We start from the raw sequence: 19,748 nt of genomic DNA, 5'->3' as shown, positions 1-19,748 counted from the left end.
GTCCAGGACCTGCGGGTTAGGGCGGGTACCCGTAATTTGGGGAGGGTAAAATTTCAGAACACAAAACGGGGCGGGGCGGGATGGGTATACGAATTTAACGGGGCGAAGGGGTTCTTAAAATAGGAGTGGACGGGCCCCCGGCCCGGCCTGTTTCTAGCATGTTTGAGAACCCTAGGCCAACTTCAATCCAAATCTCATCGGGTTTGGGAGGTTCCAGAAACCGGTCATGAACATCATCTCTACTTCGTTCGCCAAACATCATCTCACCCAGGCCAACTTCAACCCAAACATCATCTTTCCTTCGTTCACCACCATCATCATCAAACGTCGATCTCTCTTCCGTCTGCCACCATCATCAACCTCTCGGCCTGATTTCTCTCCCTCATTTTCTAAATTTCCTTCTCTCTCAACCTTTGCAAAACTCTTTTATTTCCACCGAGAAACATCACCCACAACCATCATTTTCTCGGCCAGATTCAAATCGAAACCACCAAAATCAGTTTTTGGATGGCTTGAAGATCATGTTGTGTGCTTACATGGAAGATCCGAAGTTGTGACAGTAGTAATGAGAACCCTAGGCCAACTCATCGAATTTTGGTGAGTCATTCGTCCAAATCCGTACCAATTTGTATATGGTTGAGTTATGTAGTGATGTATGTTGGGTTTGGGATGAAATTTAAGGGTTTTAACCTTTATTTAAGTGGGAATCATGATTCTTAACCTCTGAATGCCTATGAGCATTTTTCCAGAAACCGGTCACGGACTCCGACTGAGTTTCGTCGAGTCCGAAGCCAATTTCGACCCAAATCTTCTTGTTTCCATCATTTCTGGAGGGTTTTGATTTAATTTGGTGAAGGAATAGAGCTTATTCTAACCCTAGACAATTTCTTGATCTTTGCAGAATCCGGTAAGCTCTGGCAATGTCAAAGATCTGGAGGATGAACAATAGGGCGAGTCCGGGAGGGCGATCCAAACCAGAAAAAAAAAAAAAAAATAGAGGACCCGTGGACCCGTCCCGAACCGGCCTGTTTGAGAGGTTCGGTTCTAGTGATTAGATTTGTAATATTCGGCCTGGCCCGGCCCGTTTCTTTTTTAAGCGGGTCCGGTCCGATCCCTCCAAATTTGAGCCCTGCCTGGTCCAGCCCATGCCCACCCCTAGACTAAACAACCTTAGTTTTAATTGATTTTTTGCAGAGACAATCTTTATAGGATGATTTATAATATGAACGGTTTTGATTATAAATATAAATTTCTATAAATTAACAACGAACAATCTTAAAAAATTGTAAGTAAAATTCTTACTTATTTTTAAGTAGCCAAGTATTATTCTCTCTAGAAATTCCCAAGGAATCATAACATTGCAGTTTCCTACAGGTAATTGCAAACTTCCAAAATTTCGAGGAGGCACCAAACGCCGATGTCTCCACTTGTCATATAAATCGTCAAAAAGAAGAAAAAAAGAAGGGTACGCGCGAACACCGACTGTTTCCCTCGGTGTCTCCGCCTCCACCTCCACTTCCGTCTTCTTCTCTCTCTGACTTTATCGCTCCCTCCCTCTCTCCCTCTCCGCGAAATTCCTGAATCTCTCATTGCGAGACGCCGTCGTGGCAACAATGGCGGCGATTTCAAATCTTGCGGGTTGCAGTCACGGCGGGAACTTAGGCATTTTCGGAGAGAGGAGGTTACAGCTCCCATCAACTTCTGGATTGAAAACTCGGATCTCTTGGCCCTCTAAGGTACTTTCCCCGTTCATACCAGTCAAATTCTACTTCAATTGCTTTTTACAATTGTTCATTTCATCTGAATTATGTAAATAAATGCAGAGAAATGTGGTTGTTAGAGTACCCATTTGAACAATGCTACTTTTCAGACCATCAATTTGAACAATGATTGGATGGATGGTTGCTTGTGAATTTCGAAGTGTTGCACTTTTTTTTTTAAGATTTATTTCTTCAAGTTTCTTATATTGTATATGGGTTTAATCACGAAATTTGGATTACATTCAAGAAAACTATAATTATAATTATTATTTTTTTTTCTTCTAATTCTGATGTGAGCTTTCTGTGGTTTAGGTTTCTAACTTGTAGTAGTTTAATACTTTCCTGTTTCTGAGACCAAAATTCGGTTTGATGATCACCTTTTTGTCTTCCTTCATCATTTTCCCTTTTGTTGATATAGAATCAATTAGCAGTTGGTCACTTGGGCAAGTCAGATAAGAATTCCGGTGTTCGTATGGCATTAGTTGATGCGAACATTGCACGGAGTGGAGATTTTTCCAAGCCTTCTGACATCCTGGTATCTAAAACTACTATTTCCACAGTGACTTAAAGAAATTGTAAATGTTGGTCTTCTTTGGAATGCGGATGATTACTCTTAAGTGTTAGGTTACTTTGACGTAAATAACAGTTTTATTTATTTATTCGACAGGCGTTTGATCTTGTTCAGGGAGCACTTGTAAGTCTTTGTATTCTTTAATCTCCTGATAAGGTGATATGTAGTGAGTTTATGATTGAGAACTTGTTGCAATTTTTGTTTCAGATTCTAACGCTTCTTGCTCATATAAAAATTGCATACTCTTTTTCTGCCCCTCCGCCATTTAGAAAAATCAAACATCATAATAATCTATTCTGGATAGACGGTAATTATGATTGCTGATTTGTGATTCCTGATTGATTCCTGTATAAATCAAATCCATTAGATTAGCTTACCTTTTACAGCATTGCTTGTATAGAAAGTATACGTGTAAATCAAGGATTTGTAATCCTATATACTATCGAGGACTTCATCCACATACCTTATGTATTCTCTTTAGTCTTTACTGCTGTGCCATATCTTTTATGGTATAACAGAGTCTCTTTCTTACCGTCTTTTTTTCTTCCGATCCTCGTTTTTCTCCCGCTGCCACTGATGCATTCCCCTCTGTTTCCATAAGTTTCTAATTATTTAAACTTACACAGCAATCAATAAGAGCTGCTACCCAATAAAATATAGCAACCCACTACCTATATTGAAATTTAACAAACAATTAAATTGAGAAGCTATCTCAAATGCACTAGGGGTAGTCAGTGAAGATGAGAAATCATGATGAGTTGCCACATAGTTCATTTTTCTTAGTATTGTTTGAGTTTGCATAATCACATATCTGAATAGTTACAGTGTGCAGGTAAAATGGAGTCCGGCTGTGGTTGTGGACAGGTCGTTACCTAAGCCTCCAACAGCTGTTTTTCTGCATGGAATTCTAGGTAGCAGGAAGAACTGGGGTACGTTTGTTCTTGTCTCTTTCTAATGTCATTTCACTTCATCTTGACTACTGGTCAATGCGTTGAAAGAGTGAATCGTGCATTCTCTATTCCTTTAGTTACAGTTACAAATTTAAGAAACTACTATATTATAGGATGCTTTTGTGTTGTGCATACAGTGAATTTTATTTTCTTTCCTTGTAATAGAAGAATATGGAAAATATATCAATATTGAAAGTACTCAAATGAGATTTTGAAATGAACCCTCTTAGTCAGATCTTCTGTTTCTTATTGTTTGAAGAAGACCAAGTTTCAAACTACATGCGGGTCTTCTTTTGTAAATTTGTACAAACGAACTATAAGCTAAAGTTGAGAACACGTATTTAGTGGTTGTCTTGGTTTTATTAGCTTGACTGAACTGTTCTAAAATACTTTCAATATGGGTTGAATTCTTTCAATAGTTTTGGTGTTAAATGATGTTATATTATTGGAATTTTCAGAATGAAAGCCTCATCGGATTCCAGTCTAAAGAGTAAGATACACATGAAAACTAAAGAGTGAAAGACACAAGTGTACAGTATGACTATACTGTCAGTCCCACTGTACAAAGGCATATCTACCATTTTGGCCAGTAAATCCAAGTGTTCAATTCAAGACTAGCTTGAACTCATTACATTTTATGGTTATATGCACCAAGTTATATTAAGAAAAGAAAATTCGTTTTCAACTAGGACTATTGAGAAAAGTCTCCACAATTCCTCTTCTGGTTACGAGGGTGGGAGTTTTAACAACGTTGAGCTGCTTTCCTGAGTTCCTCTGCCTTCTTTTAACAAATCATTTAAATGAGAGATTTTAAGTGAGTAGAATGCTGAGTTTTGTGCCACTCATTTTGTCCGAGTCTTTATCTGTTTGCGAGATTTTGTGTTCATTCAAGTTCAACTGCACTGTCTTACTGACTGGAAATCTAATTTGACAGGGTTTTTTGGACTAAAGGGTACTGTCTTCTGTTTTTACTTCCTGTTGATTGTGGTAATCATGTTACAAATCTTGGTAAAATGAACGGTCATTTATCTCTTCTAGTTTACATATAATTATTTTCCTCAGATCTTTGTTTTTTTTTTTTTTTTTTTTGGGAAAAGAATCTGGTAGAAGTTACTTGAGTCTTTGTGTAGCTATTTTATTGGTCACTGATTAGGTGTTCAGTGCATTCCAAATGTGGGTGTTTTAGTATTCTTTTTTAATATATGGGTTGTGTCATATATGAGGAAAGTATGCCACTCATATTTGTGCTATTGTTGCCTTCCTGGATATTATTTTCTTTGTGTATATCTTTTCAATTCCATATCTTTGTATCATTACAATGAAGTGATAATAGTGGGATTTTTTATGCGTTTGTTGCATGTATAGTCAGTGGGTTAATTCATAATGTCTGATCTTGCAGGAACCTTCACCAGGAGATTGGCACAAGAATTTCCGACATGGCAGGTAGCACCCTCTGCTTTTGTACTTTCACTTATCATGAATGGTTCATGTATTTATGTGGTAAGGCTCATAACATTTAATTTTCTATCATCTAGGCTTATTTGTCTGCAGTAGTGTGACAAATTGATTTATCTGAGTGATCATAATTACCACAAACGCAAGCACTATCAGTACAGATCTGACACAAAACCACACAAATAAACCTATAGCGAGGCACACACAACCTTCCCGCGTACCTTCTCATTTCAACTTTCTCACTTCTACACATGCTATGTGTATTCCACTAGCACGCAAAACTAAATTTTTTTTTTACTTTTTGGTTGACAAACTAAAATGTTAATTACACTAACAAAGGAATAGTGGGATTTTGATATAATTAAAGTTTTAGTTTTGAGTGCTGGTGGAGTGAATGTGGCATGAAGGAAAGTGAGAAGGTTGAAATGAGAAGGTAAGTGAGAAGGTTGCTAGCATTTCTCCTTGTAACAAGCTTCTCAGCCCTGGGTGGGCAATAGTCCGCCCAAAACCTGAGAGCCAACCCAAAATCCTAAGCTCTATAATGGTGATTCTAACCCTTCAATCAATTAGTCCTAGACCATACTAAACCCTACACTTATAACTCCCAACGGAGCCTTTAAGAGAAGGGATCCCCATTTTTTTTTTTTTTCAAAAAATGGGGATTAGTTGTGGGGCCCACACCACATCGAACTTCAACAATAGGAACCTTCAATTTTTCAAGTTACACCTCATAGATCATCCTTGCAAAATATTAATCAAATCGGGAATATTTGAGGCATCTAATTGAGTTCAAAGAAATTGTTGAACACTAAAGTCTAAGAAACTTTGAAATTTCATCGTGACAATTAACTAGGCAAATGGTTTCAGACTGAATTGAATTTTTGCAAGAATGACCTACGAATCGAGACTTACAAACAGTTTGGATTGTTGAAGTTCGATGTGGAGTGGGTCCCACAACTAATCCCCATTTAAAAAAAAGGGGAATCCCTTCCCTTAAAGGGTCTGTTACTCCTAGTAACCCCTTGTAACCTTAGATAATTTGCAAAAGTTTTAAAAAACAATACTTTAATTGTCTCAAGGGGATAGAAGAAAAATGGGGGGGGAAAAAATTTGGGCGGTATTTAGGAATTGAGCTCTCACTTGAGGGTCTTTTAATATTTTTCTATAGTTTTGTGACTGATCTAATTAAGAATTTGTACTTCTTCTCCTGTTGTCATGTTCACTACTTATGCTTGTAAAGTATGTTTTTCTATGTTTGTTTTTGTGTGCGTGTGTGTGTGTTTACTTTTTGGATAGATTGCACAAGGAATTTTTGTATATGGTCGTGGTGACAACCTTATGTTATTTTTTTGTTTATTGGCAAAGTTTCTTTTAGTGGACTTGCGGTGTCATGGTGATTCAGCGTCAATTAAGAAAAGGGGACCCCATAGTGTTTCTTCCACGGCTCTTGATGTCCTAAAACTGGTACATGTTTCTTGAGTACTTACTGTAACTTTTTTGAAGCACAAGTATGTCCAATTGTTATATGTTATTATCTTATTTTTCAAGAAAAGTTTCAGTTATTGTTCTGAACTTCATCACTGTTTGCATGAACAGTGTTGTACGCACAGCATTTGAACACCCCCATATATTTGTATATCTTTGTCTGGTACCTTCCCATGCTTCAGATACAATTACGTCTAATATAATGTTATTTCTTTTCCTGTATAGGTTCAACAGCTTAGATTAACACCTCGGGTTATAGTTGGCCACAGTTTTGGAGGGAAAGGTATCTTAGGTTTATTTGGCATGTTGCATACCCTTATTGGAGAGTGCTAGTACACAGTAAATCTGCACCTTCTTAAAATGGATTGATGCTTACTATGTTTCTGATTTTTCATGTAGTTGCCTTGAGCATGGTGGATCAAGCTGCAAAGCCTTTTGCACGACCAGTCAGAGTAAGTAATTGGAATATTTTGAATATATATCCTAGAAAGTTTGGGTGTCTCTTGGGCATTATCTTTCTTTTTGTCTTACTAGTTGTTTGTATAGGTTTGGGTTCTAGATGCTACGCCTGGAATAGTTCGTCCTGGTGGGGATGGGGAGGACCATCCAGAAGAATTGATATCCGTCCTAAGTACATTGCCCAAAGAGGTGAATACATGTTCAATAGTTGTTTCCTTTTCATTTTAAGGAAGCTGGGCGCCTTTAAGTATTGTAGTCCTTTTATTATTTGATTTTCTTGCCCCTTTTACTTATCTCCTCTCTCTCTCTCTCTCTCTCTCTCTCTCTCTCTTTTTACAACTCTAAGTTATATTCATATAATACAACTTGATATCAGATCATTGTAAATCAGTTTATTGCTTGCGTTTTGGGTCCTACTGAGCAGAGATACGTGTGCACCTCTCATTGTTTTGTCATAAAGAATATTGTTAATGTGTATTAGGCGAAACTTTGTATGCTGAAAAATGTTTGTCTTCATTTCATTCGTTTCTGTGTAAGATTGTCATTCTACCAATTTTTCTTAAAGGCAGGTTTCCTCAAAGCGGGATGTTGTGGATGCTCTACTTCAAAAAGGATTCTCCAAAGATGTTGCACAGGTACTTCAAACTGTGAGACATGCTTGAATGGATTAATGTGTAGTTTGGGCTCTGAAACCTTTGTTTATGGATCAGTTTGGATTTTTTTTTATTTGTCTTGCCGACATTAATACTTAGCCTAATTCTCTATTTTATCCTCAGTGAATAACTGTCATAAGTTTTTGCATGTTTGGTCGCTACTTTTTGGTTCTTTATTTATGGAACCAATCTAATTTTCAAGTCAGCATTGTTATGTTATTCATTCATGCCTTCAGGATGTTATTTTATGTTATTATATGCTGTTACATGTGCAGTGGGTGGTTACTAATCTTCGACCAACCAAGTCTCCTGGTTCATCACCATCAACCTTGTCATGGGTGTTCGATCTGAAGGGAATTGCTGAAATGTATAAATCTTATGAAGAAACAAATTTATGGTAATTATTCGTATCCTTATTGTGTTGGATTATTGTCGTACATGGCACAAGAGTCAATACCTAGGCTCTAGCGGTTAAATATCCTTTTAAAAAAAGAAATACGACCCACTTGTCTGAGCTGGTGGTATTCTTTAATGAATTGTGTTTTCTTTTGGAGTGTTCACTTTTTCATTCTGGATGTACATCAAACTAAATACCTTTCAATCATACTATATGTGTGTATAAAAAGTTAAATCTCTTCACATATTGAAACAAAAAGTACATTGTCATTCTGAAGTTGTGCGTGCTTAAACTTTCTCCCAATATCTCAAATGTCAAATTTGCAACTGGCTCTTATTAAATTGGATCATTGTAGGAAAATTGTTGAAGATGTGCCTCGAGGTGTCCATGTGAACTTTTTGAAAGCAGAAAGGAGCTTGCACAGATGGGCTCTAGGAGATCTCCAGAGAATTCATGCGGCTGAGGAGCTTGCTGTGGAGGAGGCAGGTGGAGTGGAAATGCATGTCCTCGAGGATGCAGGCCACTGGGTATGTTGCTTTACAGTTTGGAGTTAATCACACAATATGGAACACTTGTGTTTGTACACAGTGCACACATATATAAAAAAATCATTGACATGATACTTTAGTATTGGGTCCTTGTCAGATTTACTGCATCTTAGTTAGTTTTTAATATATATCTGTATTTTTCTTTATTTGTGGGAGAGAGGGGGGGTTGGGGGGTGCCTTATTACCGTAGGTGTTTTAGGATTTAGTGCTACATTGGTGTCATTGTTATTCACTAGTAATCCTTCCTTTGCTGTAGTGCTACTGAGTCACATAGGAGCAGCTTACATCGGTATAACGCCTACTAAGCTATAACATACACTTGGCAGGGATCTGTAATTACAAAGTCCATTGCTGAATGCTCATCGAAAGGAAAACATGCGCAAGGGAGCTATAACTAAACGCCTCAACAAAAAACAAAAAAAAAAAAAACATTTTTATGCAAAACGTAAATCAAAATAGTCAGTCTCTTAATCATGTTAAATTAAAAAAATTTCACTTTAACTAAATAATTGAGAGACTGCACGAATGATTTTAGTTAAATAATCATTATTTTTAAGAGTGCTCAGGTTCGGAATTGTATTGCATTTGGACCTTTACACGATCCAGGTGATTCCTAATGTTCTAAACCTTTCAGGTTAGGTCAATATTCAAGTCTTCTAGTCATGCTTGGACAAAGGAATTAGTAGTCTTTGGGAAGTTGTGTATGGCAGTTGTTGTCATATGGGTTATGCACAAATGATTATTTCTTACCGTTAATGCGGTGTAGGATGTATAAGTTGCTGCTTAAAATATGAAATTGTTTGGTCAATTTGTTTTTGCACTAGCATGAATGGGATATTATCAATTTCACCATATTTGCTAAATATATGTAACACTGTTCATTTTCGTCTTTACTTTCAGGTCCACGCGGATAATCCGGATGGGCTCTTTAGGATCCTTTCCTCTTCTTTCTATTGAGTCGAAACCTGGGTGAGCTTTAGCGTGCTCATGATCAGTTCAGTTCAGACATATCAGCATTCTACTGACAAATCACCCGACGGTACCATTATTTTTTCCATTGAAAGAACTGGTCAATTTCTTCATTAGACGATTGTATACATCTTTTTTTATATCATAGTGAGTTTTCTGTATCATCGTTCTTAGTTCTTTACATTTCTTTACGAGGCCTCCGTTAGGCTATCTCCAACCGAAGTCTGGCCAGAGAGCTCATTTTAACCCTCTGGCCCTTCAAGATATTAATATTTTAATGAACAGTACATGGTCATATTTGCCTCCATCTCCAACCAAGGGCCATAGAGCTCGTTTTAGCCCTGTCACAAAAAACTGTCTCCAATAAAGGATCGTAGGGCCAAACATAATTTATTATTTAAGTTTAAAAACTACAACAACTTAAATTTAAAAAACTACAACTTATGTTTAAAAACTACAACTTAAATTTAAAAACTACAAATTAAATTTAAAAACTACAACTTGATTAATGTTATTTAATGTTGTTTCATGTTACTTAATTTAATTTAATGTTGTATAATGGCTTAGGATAGGATAAAAAATAGAATTTAAAAATAAATATGAAACAAATTTTGTAAAATAGAAGTTATAGGAAGTTATAGAAAAAAAATAGAAGTTATAGGGAAAAAAAAAGTTGTAAAAAAATAAAAAATAAAAAATAAAATTGTAAAAAAAATAAAAAAATAACGACTAGCTGACATTAGTTAGCTGTTGTATTTAAATTTTTGACCTAGCATTCCAGTCGGATATAACCGATAGGAATATATTATATTGCTATCGGTTATATCTGATAGGAATGCTCAAATTTATGGCTCAGCCCGAGGTTGGCTGGGTGGCTGGATTGGGCCAGCAGGGTGACCCTTTCAGATTCTGTGGGGCTCACGAGCCCTCTGGCCTAGCCCTCGGTTGGAGGCGTTTTTCGACCCTTTGACCCTCTGAACCCTTCGGTTGGAAATGGCCTTACTTGTTCGCGTATTTGGGGCCTATAAATATAAACTTGTTTAGAATTGTGACCAAACTGAAAACTGGAGGTTCTTTGGATTGGTTAGATGTACAAGTATGTAGCAAACAAATTTGAACTTTCACGTCGTGTGTTTTGAATTTCAATCAATGCAAAATTCAAATTGGTATGCTTTGTTAGTGAAGGGTGTACAACAAGAGGGATGGCCAGCCAAAGCAAGAGTTTTACCATTATCAATCAATGTCAAGAACTCGTTAACATAAATGTTAATCAAAGGTTTTCATATCAGTAAAACACGCTAGAGCACTAACCTGGATTGTCAAGTTTTAGAGACATCTCTTTGTCATTGAATCTCTCCACGGGTGCTAGTAAAAGTTCTTTGATTGGTTCTTCCAATTACGTAATAAGACCGAAGAAGTATTATGTGTAAGTTACGCACTGAGGACGAACATAGACCCTTACTTATATCGTGTACGTAACTCTAAAAGGCTACGCTTATCATAATCCCATTAGTAATCTCTATCCATTTATACTCACTGTTTGAAATTTTTTCGATACGGTTGATATTTTCATGAAAATATTGAAAAAATTAGAGAAAGATGAGGAAAGTGGGAGTGAAGTTTAAATTTCAGCTAAAATCGACAATTTTCGTCGATATTTCTGACATATCAGTTACATATAAAAGAAACTTACATTTCATCTAAACCAGTGCTTGATATTTCTTAAAATTTCATTTTAAATTTCCACGTTTTAGAGCAAATTTCTATCATTTACATCGAGAAAACCGATATCGATATTGATACACCCATTATTATTTTCATAAATTTAGATATTGATATTTCTAGAGATACCGATATTTAAAATACTGTCTGTACTAAACGAAACCCCTTTTCGAGGAAAGGAAGCTGCAAATCAACGTGTTTTCCCGGGCAAAGCCGTGGCGCGCGAGTCTCCAAGATGCGGTGGCAGCCGTCGGATGTAATTCAACGGCGGAAAGCTCTGAGTCCTACCTCACCATCAGTCAGACCATCTCCTTTTTAGCAATTCCCATCAAAGTTAAAGCTATTTTTAATTTTATGTTCTTCAAACTCTTCATCGTCATCGAATTTCTTGGTGCCGAAGCAACGAAAGGTTAGTAATTTCTGGAATTTCAAAGTTCAATTTAATTGGGTCTCTAAGGGTTTCAGAACGAAATTTAGGGTTTTTTCGATTTCGAAACCCTAGAGTGAGTTACTGATGATGAAACTGTTTCTTCGAAAACCCAAAAGATTTGGATCTCTGGAATATGATTTGCTAAGTTCAATTTCAGTACCATCTGACTGATTCTCTCAACTGTATTCTACTACAACTTATGCAATATGAAACTAATTCAAATCAGTTCCCACGAAGCCAAAAACCCGACAGAGCTCTCTCTCAGGCAAGCCTTTGAACTTGTTGAGCCAAAACTGAGGCCCCCTTTTGCATTAACTATTCCAAATCGACAAGAATACTTGCTTCTCAACAAAGCCATCCTTTATGGTGTTTTATGCGAAACCCATGTTGGAAAGGCACATATTAAGCACTTGCATGCTATTGTCACTGATGGGTATTGCTGCTTTGTTAGTTTGCTGGTCGAGTTCGTGAATGAATTGTATGTCAAACTTCTTGAACCAGTGAAGTCTCGATTGATTTGGGTTACTAAGGAGTTGATCAATGTTCTAGCAGTAGGCGTTGAAGGTTTGTTGGTTTGTTTGTTGAGGCAAATTCTTGGAGGGGATTTTAGTGATGGAAATCTGTGGCTGTGTTTTGAGATGGCAACCATCTTTATGTTGAAATGGGATTATTTGTTACAAGTTGATCCGATGATTTTGACTAGTGGGTTGTATACGTATCTTCGGCTTTTAGCTGATCACTCTAGATTTGTCAGTAATCCACAATTAGAGGCATTAAAGCAATTGGAAATTGATTTTTGTATTAAAGTTTTAAAGGAGCAGTTTCCTTTGTGTTTGAAGGTTGGCAGGGATCTTGTTCGACTTTTACAAGATTTGGTTCATTTACCGAAGTTTAGAGCAATATGGAAGGATTTGGTATTGAACCAGGGCGAGTTTAAGGCTCGGGGATTTTATGGTATTCCACAGCTCTATAACACAAGGACTCCAAGTGAGTATATGTTACTTCGGATTACTCCAGAAATGGAGTCCCAATTGCGATTTTTACTCACTCATGTGAAGTTGGGAAACCAGAAGCGTCACCAGGCATGGTTTGCCAAGAAGTTTCTATGGGAACCTAACAGGGAGACTCTCATAATTGACATTGTTCGATTTATATGTTGTGCCTACCACCCGACTAACAAAGTCATTCAGTCAGATGTCGTTCCAAGATGGGCTGTTATAGGTTGGCTATTGAAATCTTGCACGAAGAATTATGTTGAAGCAAATGTGAAATTGGCTCTACTTTATGATTGGCTCTTTTTTGAGGAAAGAGTAGACAATATTATGGATATTGAACCCGCAGTGCTATTAATGGTATATTCTATACCCAGATACATTGATATAACTCACACTCTTCTTGAATTTCTTTTCCTTCTTATGGAGAACTATGATGTGGAACATTACGATATCTTGGTTAAAGGTGTGTCAACTTCTTTTAGTGTACTTGTTAAGAGAGGAGTGATTTGTTCACTTGATGTCTTGACCTCTTGTGATGCACTGTCTCCTATATTGCAACAAGCTCGACGGGTTTTTGTCAGGTAGGAAATTTGAAATCTCGAAAAAGTGTCAACAACCTTGTCGTCCTGGTCATTTTGTGGGCAACTATTCTTCCTGTATGGAAACTCCAATACCATTAACAGTGTTTTCAGGATTTTGTTTCTGCTGTTATGGCTAAATGGGATCATGTATCTAATGGCCCAATTCTATTTGAAAGCTTGGCTTATTTTTTGGAAAAATCTGAGCGCAAAAATGGGGATTCTGTCATTCATGATTCAGCAGGAATGATAAGCCGTTCTGCCGTTTTGTGGTTATTGAACTATTTTAATGGGAGTGATTTTGATATTTCTCGCAACTTCTCCATAAATACTATGTGCAAAAATGCAATGTGACAAGTATGATGAGTATTGTAATGCCTTTTTCATTGGAAGGTATGCTGTTGAAAGTGGATATACAATCTGAAGCTTCAAAGGTTGTATTCAGAATGTCAAGGGGGAATCCTTGCATACTGCAAAATATCAGGATCCAAGAGAGATGCTACCAATTTTTCTTAAAGGCAGGTTTCCTCAAAGAGCGATGTTGTGGATGCTCTAGTTCAACAAGGATTCTCCAAAGATGTCGCATAGGTACTTCAAACTGCGAGACATGCTTGAATGGATTAATTTGTAGTTTTGGCTCTGAATCTTTTATTTATGGATTAACTGGCATAAGTTTTTTCATGTTTGGTTGTTACTTTTTGTTTCTTTTTATAGCACCGATCTAATTTTCAAGTTTAGCAGTGTTATGCATACATGAGTATTGGGTCCTGGACTCCTGGGCGAGCTTAACGAGCATGGGAGTCATAAGTAATGTATTTCTTTTCGATGGTTATTTGGGTCTAGTAGCACAGGTGTTTGTATGGGTTAGCGGTTTTAGGATTTAAAATTTTGTGCAAAAGTGGTGTCATTGTTGTTCAGTAGTGACTCTTTCTTTGCTGCAATGCTACTGAGTATCATAGGAACAGCTTGTCGTCATTTTGGACATGGGAATTAGTAGTTTTTTGGAAGTTGTGCTTGTCATATGGTTATTCACAAGTTATTCTTTGGTGTTGTTTTGTTAATGCAGTCTAGAATGTATAAGATGCTGCTTAAAATATGAAATTGTTCGATGCAGTTTGTCTGTAACTTGCATGAATGGGATACCATATGTACAGTATTTGCTAAATATGCAGCGTTGCTCGTTTTCGTCCGTTAATTTTCAGGTCGACGCTGATAATCCGGATGGGTTCTTTAGGATCCTTTCCTCTTCTTTCTATTGATTCAAAACCTGGGGGAACTTTAGCATGCTCTTGATCAGTTCAGACATACCAGCATTCTACTGGCAAATCACGACAGACGGTTCCAATGTTTAATCCTTGGAAAAAACCGGTCAAGCTCTCCATCAAATGATTGTATACATCTGTTCATATATATAGATATATCATAGTGATTTCTGTGTACCTTCGTTCCTCTTTTTTTTCATTTCTTTACGTGGCCTTCGTCCGTTCTTGCCGCAGTTGCGGCTATAACTTAAAACGTGTGTAAATCACTATAGAAAATGTTGCAACCCGTCCCTAATCTTATTATATTTTATTCCCCATACGAAAATGTCCCTGGAATGGCTAGGTGGAAATCTGACATGAACATTTGAGCATATTTCATATTTTGTCCCCTTTCTTGCCAAATTTGCGTAGTACTCGAACGCGTAAGCTCAAAGGGAATAGAATTTGAAGTTAATGGCTATTTCTTACTGAATGCTGTAGTTGGCACTTTGGGCGAGCTTTTAGCGATTAGTTTGTCCAGGTCCAGCTAGTCTTGCACTTTCAGACCCAAGCAAAGGGCACATATTTCCTATAAAGACTTAGGCCCGTGGATCTATTCTTCTATACGATAAATTGCCGTCTCGTAGCACCACCATGACACCGATTCTTGTTATTTTTACAGGCCCCCTGGTTTGGAAGTTCCAGAATGTTGTCTGTGGATTTCTAACAAAGGAAAGTATGAGAACATAGTAATGGAGAAGGTAACACGAAATAGGATTCATTTTGGCTAGAGCAGGGTGGGTGATGCAATTGTTCTTGATTGGTCGTGTAGCGGTTTCTTCTAAGGTTGTTTTGCCAACACCACCAATTGAAAGAGAGTCATCCAGAGATGGTGATTACACCTCATTTGCATATTATGGCCTTGTCATCTTCCAATGTCGGGTAGCATGCATCGATTTTGTGTCCATTCATTTGAGTCAGGATGATATCAGAGCAAATTGGCCCGCATGTGAAGCTCAAAGATCACACGTGCTTCACATCACCTAATATTATGTTATCCATGTGTTCAGCTTAAAAATTCACTTCACATGAGAGGGTGTGTGAGAATGTGAAGGTAAAAAAGTCCCACATTAGTGAAAGAAGAAACCTTGCAAGGGCTTATAAGAGATTGGGTTACTCTCCATATTACCAATTATGGTAGACTTTCAACTTTTTCATAACTACGTTTAACCATTCAAGCATTTGGACGTCAATAAAACTTACACTTGGACGAGTTTTTAATTTTTAATTTTGTTATTTGCATTGAGTTTTTTGCTTTCTCCTTTTGATGGAACTGTTGTCTAGTGCCAATTGCTTCATACCATAAATACAAGTTTGGTTTAGATAAGTTTTCAGATCTTCATTATCCTTGACCAATTTGTTGCTCCTACCGTCCTCTTAGGTCCATTTCATTTATAACCATTTCATTTTTGTTGGTTGATTTTTAGTTTTCGTGGTTGAGATATGAGAAAAGAAGAGATGAAGAATGGTACCAAGAGAGAGGACGAAATAGAAAAATAAAACAAAACAAAATCCTGAAAATGGAAATAATTTAAAATATATTTTGACTTTTAATTTTGAAAGTCAAAATGGATATCTAAGAGGATCGTAGGAGCAACAAATTCGTCAAGGATAATGAATAGTCTAACAGCACGTGTTAGATCTGAAAACTTAATTTACTAAATAGCAGTCCAATCAATACTGGACAGTAGGGATTTGGATCCTCTCCTGAGCTAATGGAGAGGATCCTCCTCATCAATTATCGTGGGCTGTTAGATTTTTATCCAACGGCTACAATTATTATAACTTTAAAAGGACCCCCTGTTTGTAGCCGTTGGACAAAAATCCAACAGCCCACGATGATTGATGAGGAGGATCCTCTCCATTAGCTCAGGAGAGGATCCAGATCCGGATAGTAGGAGCAACAAATTGAGGGTAACTCAAGGGTCCCACAACAGCGAACTTTATACGTTTTTTTTTTTTTTTTTAGTAAAACGAAATTCAATTCAAAATCTCTTATTTACAAATGAAGAGAAATATCACTAAATCGTAGTACTGAGTGGCACATTATATGTTATTTTAACTAAGGGCTTTGGTGGTAATGGTTTAATTTTAGTCAATGCTTGTTAAAATGATCAAAGTTAAATATTAACGATATAACTATTGTATGAACACACTAGAAATTAAAAATTAATATTATATTGATCATATATCGATGACATACTAAAAAGTGATAATTTCACAAGTATTTCAGAGAGCAAATATTTAGTATTTAATTATTGAGTAAAGGTTCAACGGTCAAAATTTTCGATGCAAGATTCTCTCAAAACATACTAAAAATACGTTGTTTAAGCTAAACCGTTATCTTTTGGAATTTCCCTAGTCAAAATTCGACTTCTCCCCGTATTAAATGCCGACAATTTTCAATGAATGCAATATTCAAATTGGTAGGGTTTGTTAGTGAAGGGAGAACAACACGAGGTATGAGGGACGGCCGGTAAAGGCCAGACTTTCACCAGTATCAATCACTTCATGTCAAAATATGGTTGACATGCACACATTACGCACGACGTGATGTCATGAAGGAAGTCAACAAAGAAAAGTTTCTCTTCTCACTTATATTATAATACTTAATGTATCATGTCATATTTTTAGTACATTAGAGAATTTCTCATCTGGTTATTAAGCAATCAGAAAAAAATAAATTACACCATGTCATTTATTTAAAGATTAAAAACTTGTTATTTGCTTCTAAGTAAAATAGTTAATTGTTAGAGAACAAGACGAGATTTAAATCAACACCTTGATGTATAGATATAATTACTTTTTGTTACTGCAATAAAGCGGTATTTAAAAAAAAAGGATGACATTCCTTAAAAATAGTCATGTGTAGCAATACCTTGGATCAATTTCAACTTTAAATAATGAGGACTCATATTTTCCTGTGCAGAGTCCAGAACTACATGTGGATTTAAAACATGGTTTATAAAATTGATATTATAGTAAAGATGCATCAATGTGGTCAAAGGGATTCGTACAAAATTGGAAAGATCCAATTTGGAAGTGGTATGTTTGTAGGAGAAAGGGAAACAAGCTAGAAGCAAAACATATTTGAATTTCTACGTTGCGGCCTGGCCTTTTTTTTATTTTTTATTTTTTATTTTATTTTATTTTATTTTTAACAAAACGACGGTATTAATTGTCTTAATTATTAACTATTAAGGGGAACGAAGATCAATTGGATCTAACCTGCATTAGAGTGTACAAGTATCATTATTTTTCGTCATTGAATAAAACGCTATCTGCTTCAATGTTGTGTGCTTCACATGCTAGCATGATTGTGCTTTTTGGGTAATCTTCGGCTTCCACGTACAATCCTTTAATACATAAGATATTTTTTACATTAAGAAGTGGGAGAGTGATCTAACTTGCTAAGTCTCACAATAGAGTAGCCATAATAATTTGGTTCGAATTTTTTTAACCTAAGACCTCTCACCTCAGACCTAATATCTTCTCTTTTTAGTTACAGAGTGATCAAATGTGTGTGACAAACAGACGCACTCTCATAATTTCAGATCCCCTTCTTCAAAATTCCTAAACCTCCGATCCCTCTGTGTGCACATTTACTCCAAATCCCTAACACCTTTCAAGTCAATCCCTTATTCCCGCTCAGATCTTAAGCATGAAGGGTCTTGTCTGCAGGGATGGTAGGTAGAAAACGGGTCAAAACCCCATTTATCAGAGATAAATGAGAAGGAAATCCTAGAGGTGCTAGCATATCTGGAATCTATGGCAAAATGAATAAACATAAATACCTTTAACCAGACTATGGCAAAAAGATGAGACATAAATACCTTCAACCACTCATGTTGTCAATTGTAAAGGTGAACTTCTCAGCTACCATGAGATCGGGCATTAATGGTAAGTTATGTTTCAGATCCGGATTCAATAGAATTACATAACCTCCTTTTATCTTTGTGGTCCTTCTGTACTAACAACTAGATCCAAAAAGCTGTGAGGTGCGAAGGAGAGAGGGCAAAAAACAGAGTAGTAATCGTGGTAGAGCCTCCATTGTCTACCTTTCGTACACGTCTGTTCAAGTTGTCCGTGTAGCAACTCATAACCAGAGACAAATGGTAGGTGTGGAGATGGAGGAATTGGTGGTCCACTTAGAGAGGACTATGGATTTGTCAACAATGGAGTAAGGGGTCAAGCTAATGGGCACAACGTTGGTTAACAAAACCCTTAACAAATGGGGGGTTATGAATATTCTTAGATCCTATTGGAAGGAGATGGGGGAGATAGAAGTAAAGTGGGTCAGGGACAACACCTTTATTATCACTGCACAAGATGAAAGTACTACTGCAAAAATTCTAAATCAGGTGCCATGGGTAGTCATGAAACATAATTTTTATGTTAAAAGATGGCCACATGAGCTAGCACTGGAGGAAGTTACGACAAAAATAGTGTCTTTTTGGGTACAAATTAAGGGTGTCCCGCTATACCTCAACTCAGAAGAAAATTTTAGGCATCTGGCAACAAAAAATAGGGAGTTTTAGGAGCTTGGAGACCCAGCGAAAGCTCGAGGATTCCTAAGGGTTAAGGTATTTGTCAATACCTCAAACCCTCTAACCATTGGGTGTTGCCTTCCAAGAGATAATAATAACGATACCTGGATAAAGTTTCGATACGAAAGATTACAAGACTTCTGTTATCGATGTGGTAGAATTGGACACTTCAACAACAAGTGCTCATTTGAACCTATGAAGGGGGTGCGACAGGGTACGGGGAGTGGACAAGAGCAACACCAATTCAAATCCCCAAGACCTCTGGCTATTACCTCAGGGGAACGAATGTGTGCTGGAGTAGCAAGAACAAGCTTTAGGCTTCCTAGTCAGCAACGTATGGAGGACATTCACGGGAATGAAAGTATGGAACATGTCAACGACACTGGGGTCCACAACCCAATGGTACTGACTCATGATAGAGGAAAATGAACAAAAAAGTGGCATAGATTCCAGAAAAGAAGTGAGGGATTAAATTTCAACCCAACCCAGTGGATTATGGAAAGACGTAGGCCTCAGCTAAACTAGCGCTTTATTATGGGCTATGGGCTCGTGGAGCTGCAATGGGAGCAAGTAAAAAATCCTATGGTCACGATTGAGGAAATTCAAGATGAGGCTTATAATTAAACTAAGGGGGTGGTTGCTGAGCCTCATACTCAAAATCAAATTCAGCAGATAAAGCGGAGCGCAGAGATACGTATGGAGAAGATTTACAAGGAGAGTTTTGGGGTTTCTCAGAAGGAGGCAAATGGAAACAATTCTAAAAGGGGGCTGGAAATCAAGCAGCAGGAGATGGTGCATTCCCTACATAAAAAAGCAAAACATGAGGAAGATAGAAGGAGCATAAATGAGAGAAAGGAGAAAGCTACATAAAAAACTGAGGAATAAGCATAAGGGAGATATGCCAGATGATGGAAATAGGGATCTATGC

The 19,748-nt window shown here is 37.1% G+C and overlaps 2 protein-coding genes and 1 pseudogene across 7 annotated transcripts; all 3 read left to right on the top strand.

Annotated features, from left to right (window-relative positions):
• The first annotated feature begins 203 nt into the window (after positions 1 to 203).
• On the top strand, positions 204 to 9,408 carry LOC137742791 (uncharacterized). 4 transcript variants are annotated; one of them, XM_088686721.1, is made up of 15 exons: positions 204 to 597; positions 902 to 1,126; positions 1,375 to 1,736; positions 2,179 to 2,295; positions 2,428 to 2,454; positions 3,164 to 3,260; positions 4,681 to 4,724; positions 6,102 to 6,200; positions 6,447 to 6,504; positions 6,621 to 6,673; positions 6,768 to 6,869; positions 7,250 to 7,315; positions 7,609 to 7,730; positions 8,086 to 8,257; positions 9,179 to 9,408. In XM_088686721.1, the coding sequence occupies exons 3-15, from the start codon at positions 1,614 to 1,616 to the stop codon at positions 9,233 to 9,235; spliced, it is 1,137 nt and encodes a 378-aa protein (XP_088542847.1). In that variant the 5' UTR covers positions 204 to 597; positions 902 to 1,126; positions 1,375 to 1,613; the 3' UTR covers positions 9,236 to 9,408. The 4 variants fall into 4 exon arrangements, with proteins under 4 accessions (XP_088542847.1, XP_088542848.1, XP_088542850.1 ...); XM_088686722.1 differs by lacking the exon at positions 902 to 1,126 and having other exon boundaries at positions 216 to 597; positions 1,365 to 1,736; XM_088686724.1 differs by lacking the exons at positions 204 to 597; positions 902 to 1,126 and having other exon boundaries at positions 3,157 to 3,260.
• Positions 9,409 to 11,077: 1,669 nt separating this feature from the next.
• EMB2739 (embryo defective 2739) lies at positions 11,078 to 15,492 on the top strand. Of its 3 annotated transcripts, none has more exons than XM_088686764.1 (3): positions 11,078 to 13,560; positions 14,175 to 14,363; positions 14,896 to 15,492. In XM_088686764.1, the coding sequence occupies exon 1, from the start codon at positions 11,606 to 11,608 to the stop codon at positions 12,977 to 12,979; it is 1,374 nt and encodes a 457-aa protein (XP_088542890.1). In that variant the 5' UTR covers positions 11,078 to 11,605; the 3' UTR covers positions 12,980 to 13,560; positions 14,175 to 14,363; positions 14,896 to 15,492. The 3 variants fall into 3 exon arrangements, with proteins under 3 accessions (XP_088542890.1, XP_088542892.1, XP_088542889.1); XM_088686766.1 differs by lacking the exon at positions 14,896 to 15,492 and having other exon boundaries at positions 11,078 to 12,751; positions 13,366 to 13,560; positions 14,175 to 14,559; XM_088686763.1 differs by lacking the exon at positions 14,896 to 15,492 and having other exon boundaries at positions 14,175 to 14,559.
• Positions 15,493 to 18,154: 2,662 nt separating this feature from the next.
• LOC148690375 (uncharacterized) lies at positions 18,155 to 19,226 on the top strand (annotated as a pseudogene).
• The last annotated feature ends 522 nt before the right edge of the window (positions 19,227 to 19,748 follow it).

This window comes from Pyrus communis, chromosome 15, assembly GCF_041283825.1.
Source record: "Pyrus communis isolate YQ-2024b chromosome 15, ASM4128382v1, whole genome shotgun sequence".
Lineage (NCBI taxonomy): Eukaryota > Viridiplantae > Streptophyta > Magnoliopsida > Rosales > Rosaceae > Pyrus > Pyrus communis.
The sequence above is the reverse complement of the archived record's forward strand: the minus strand, read 5'-3'. Positions and strand labels throughout refer to the sequence as shown.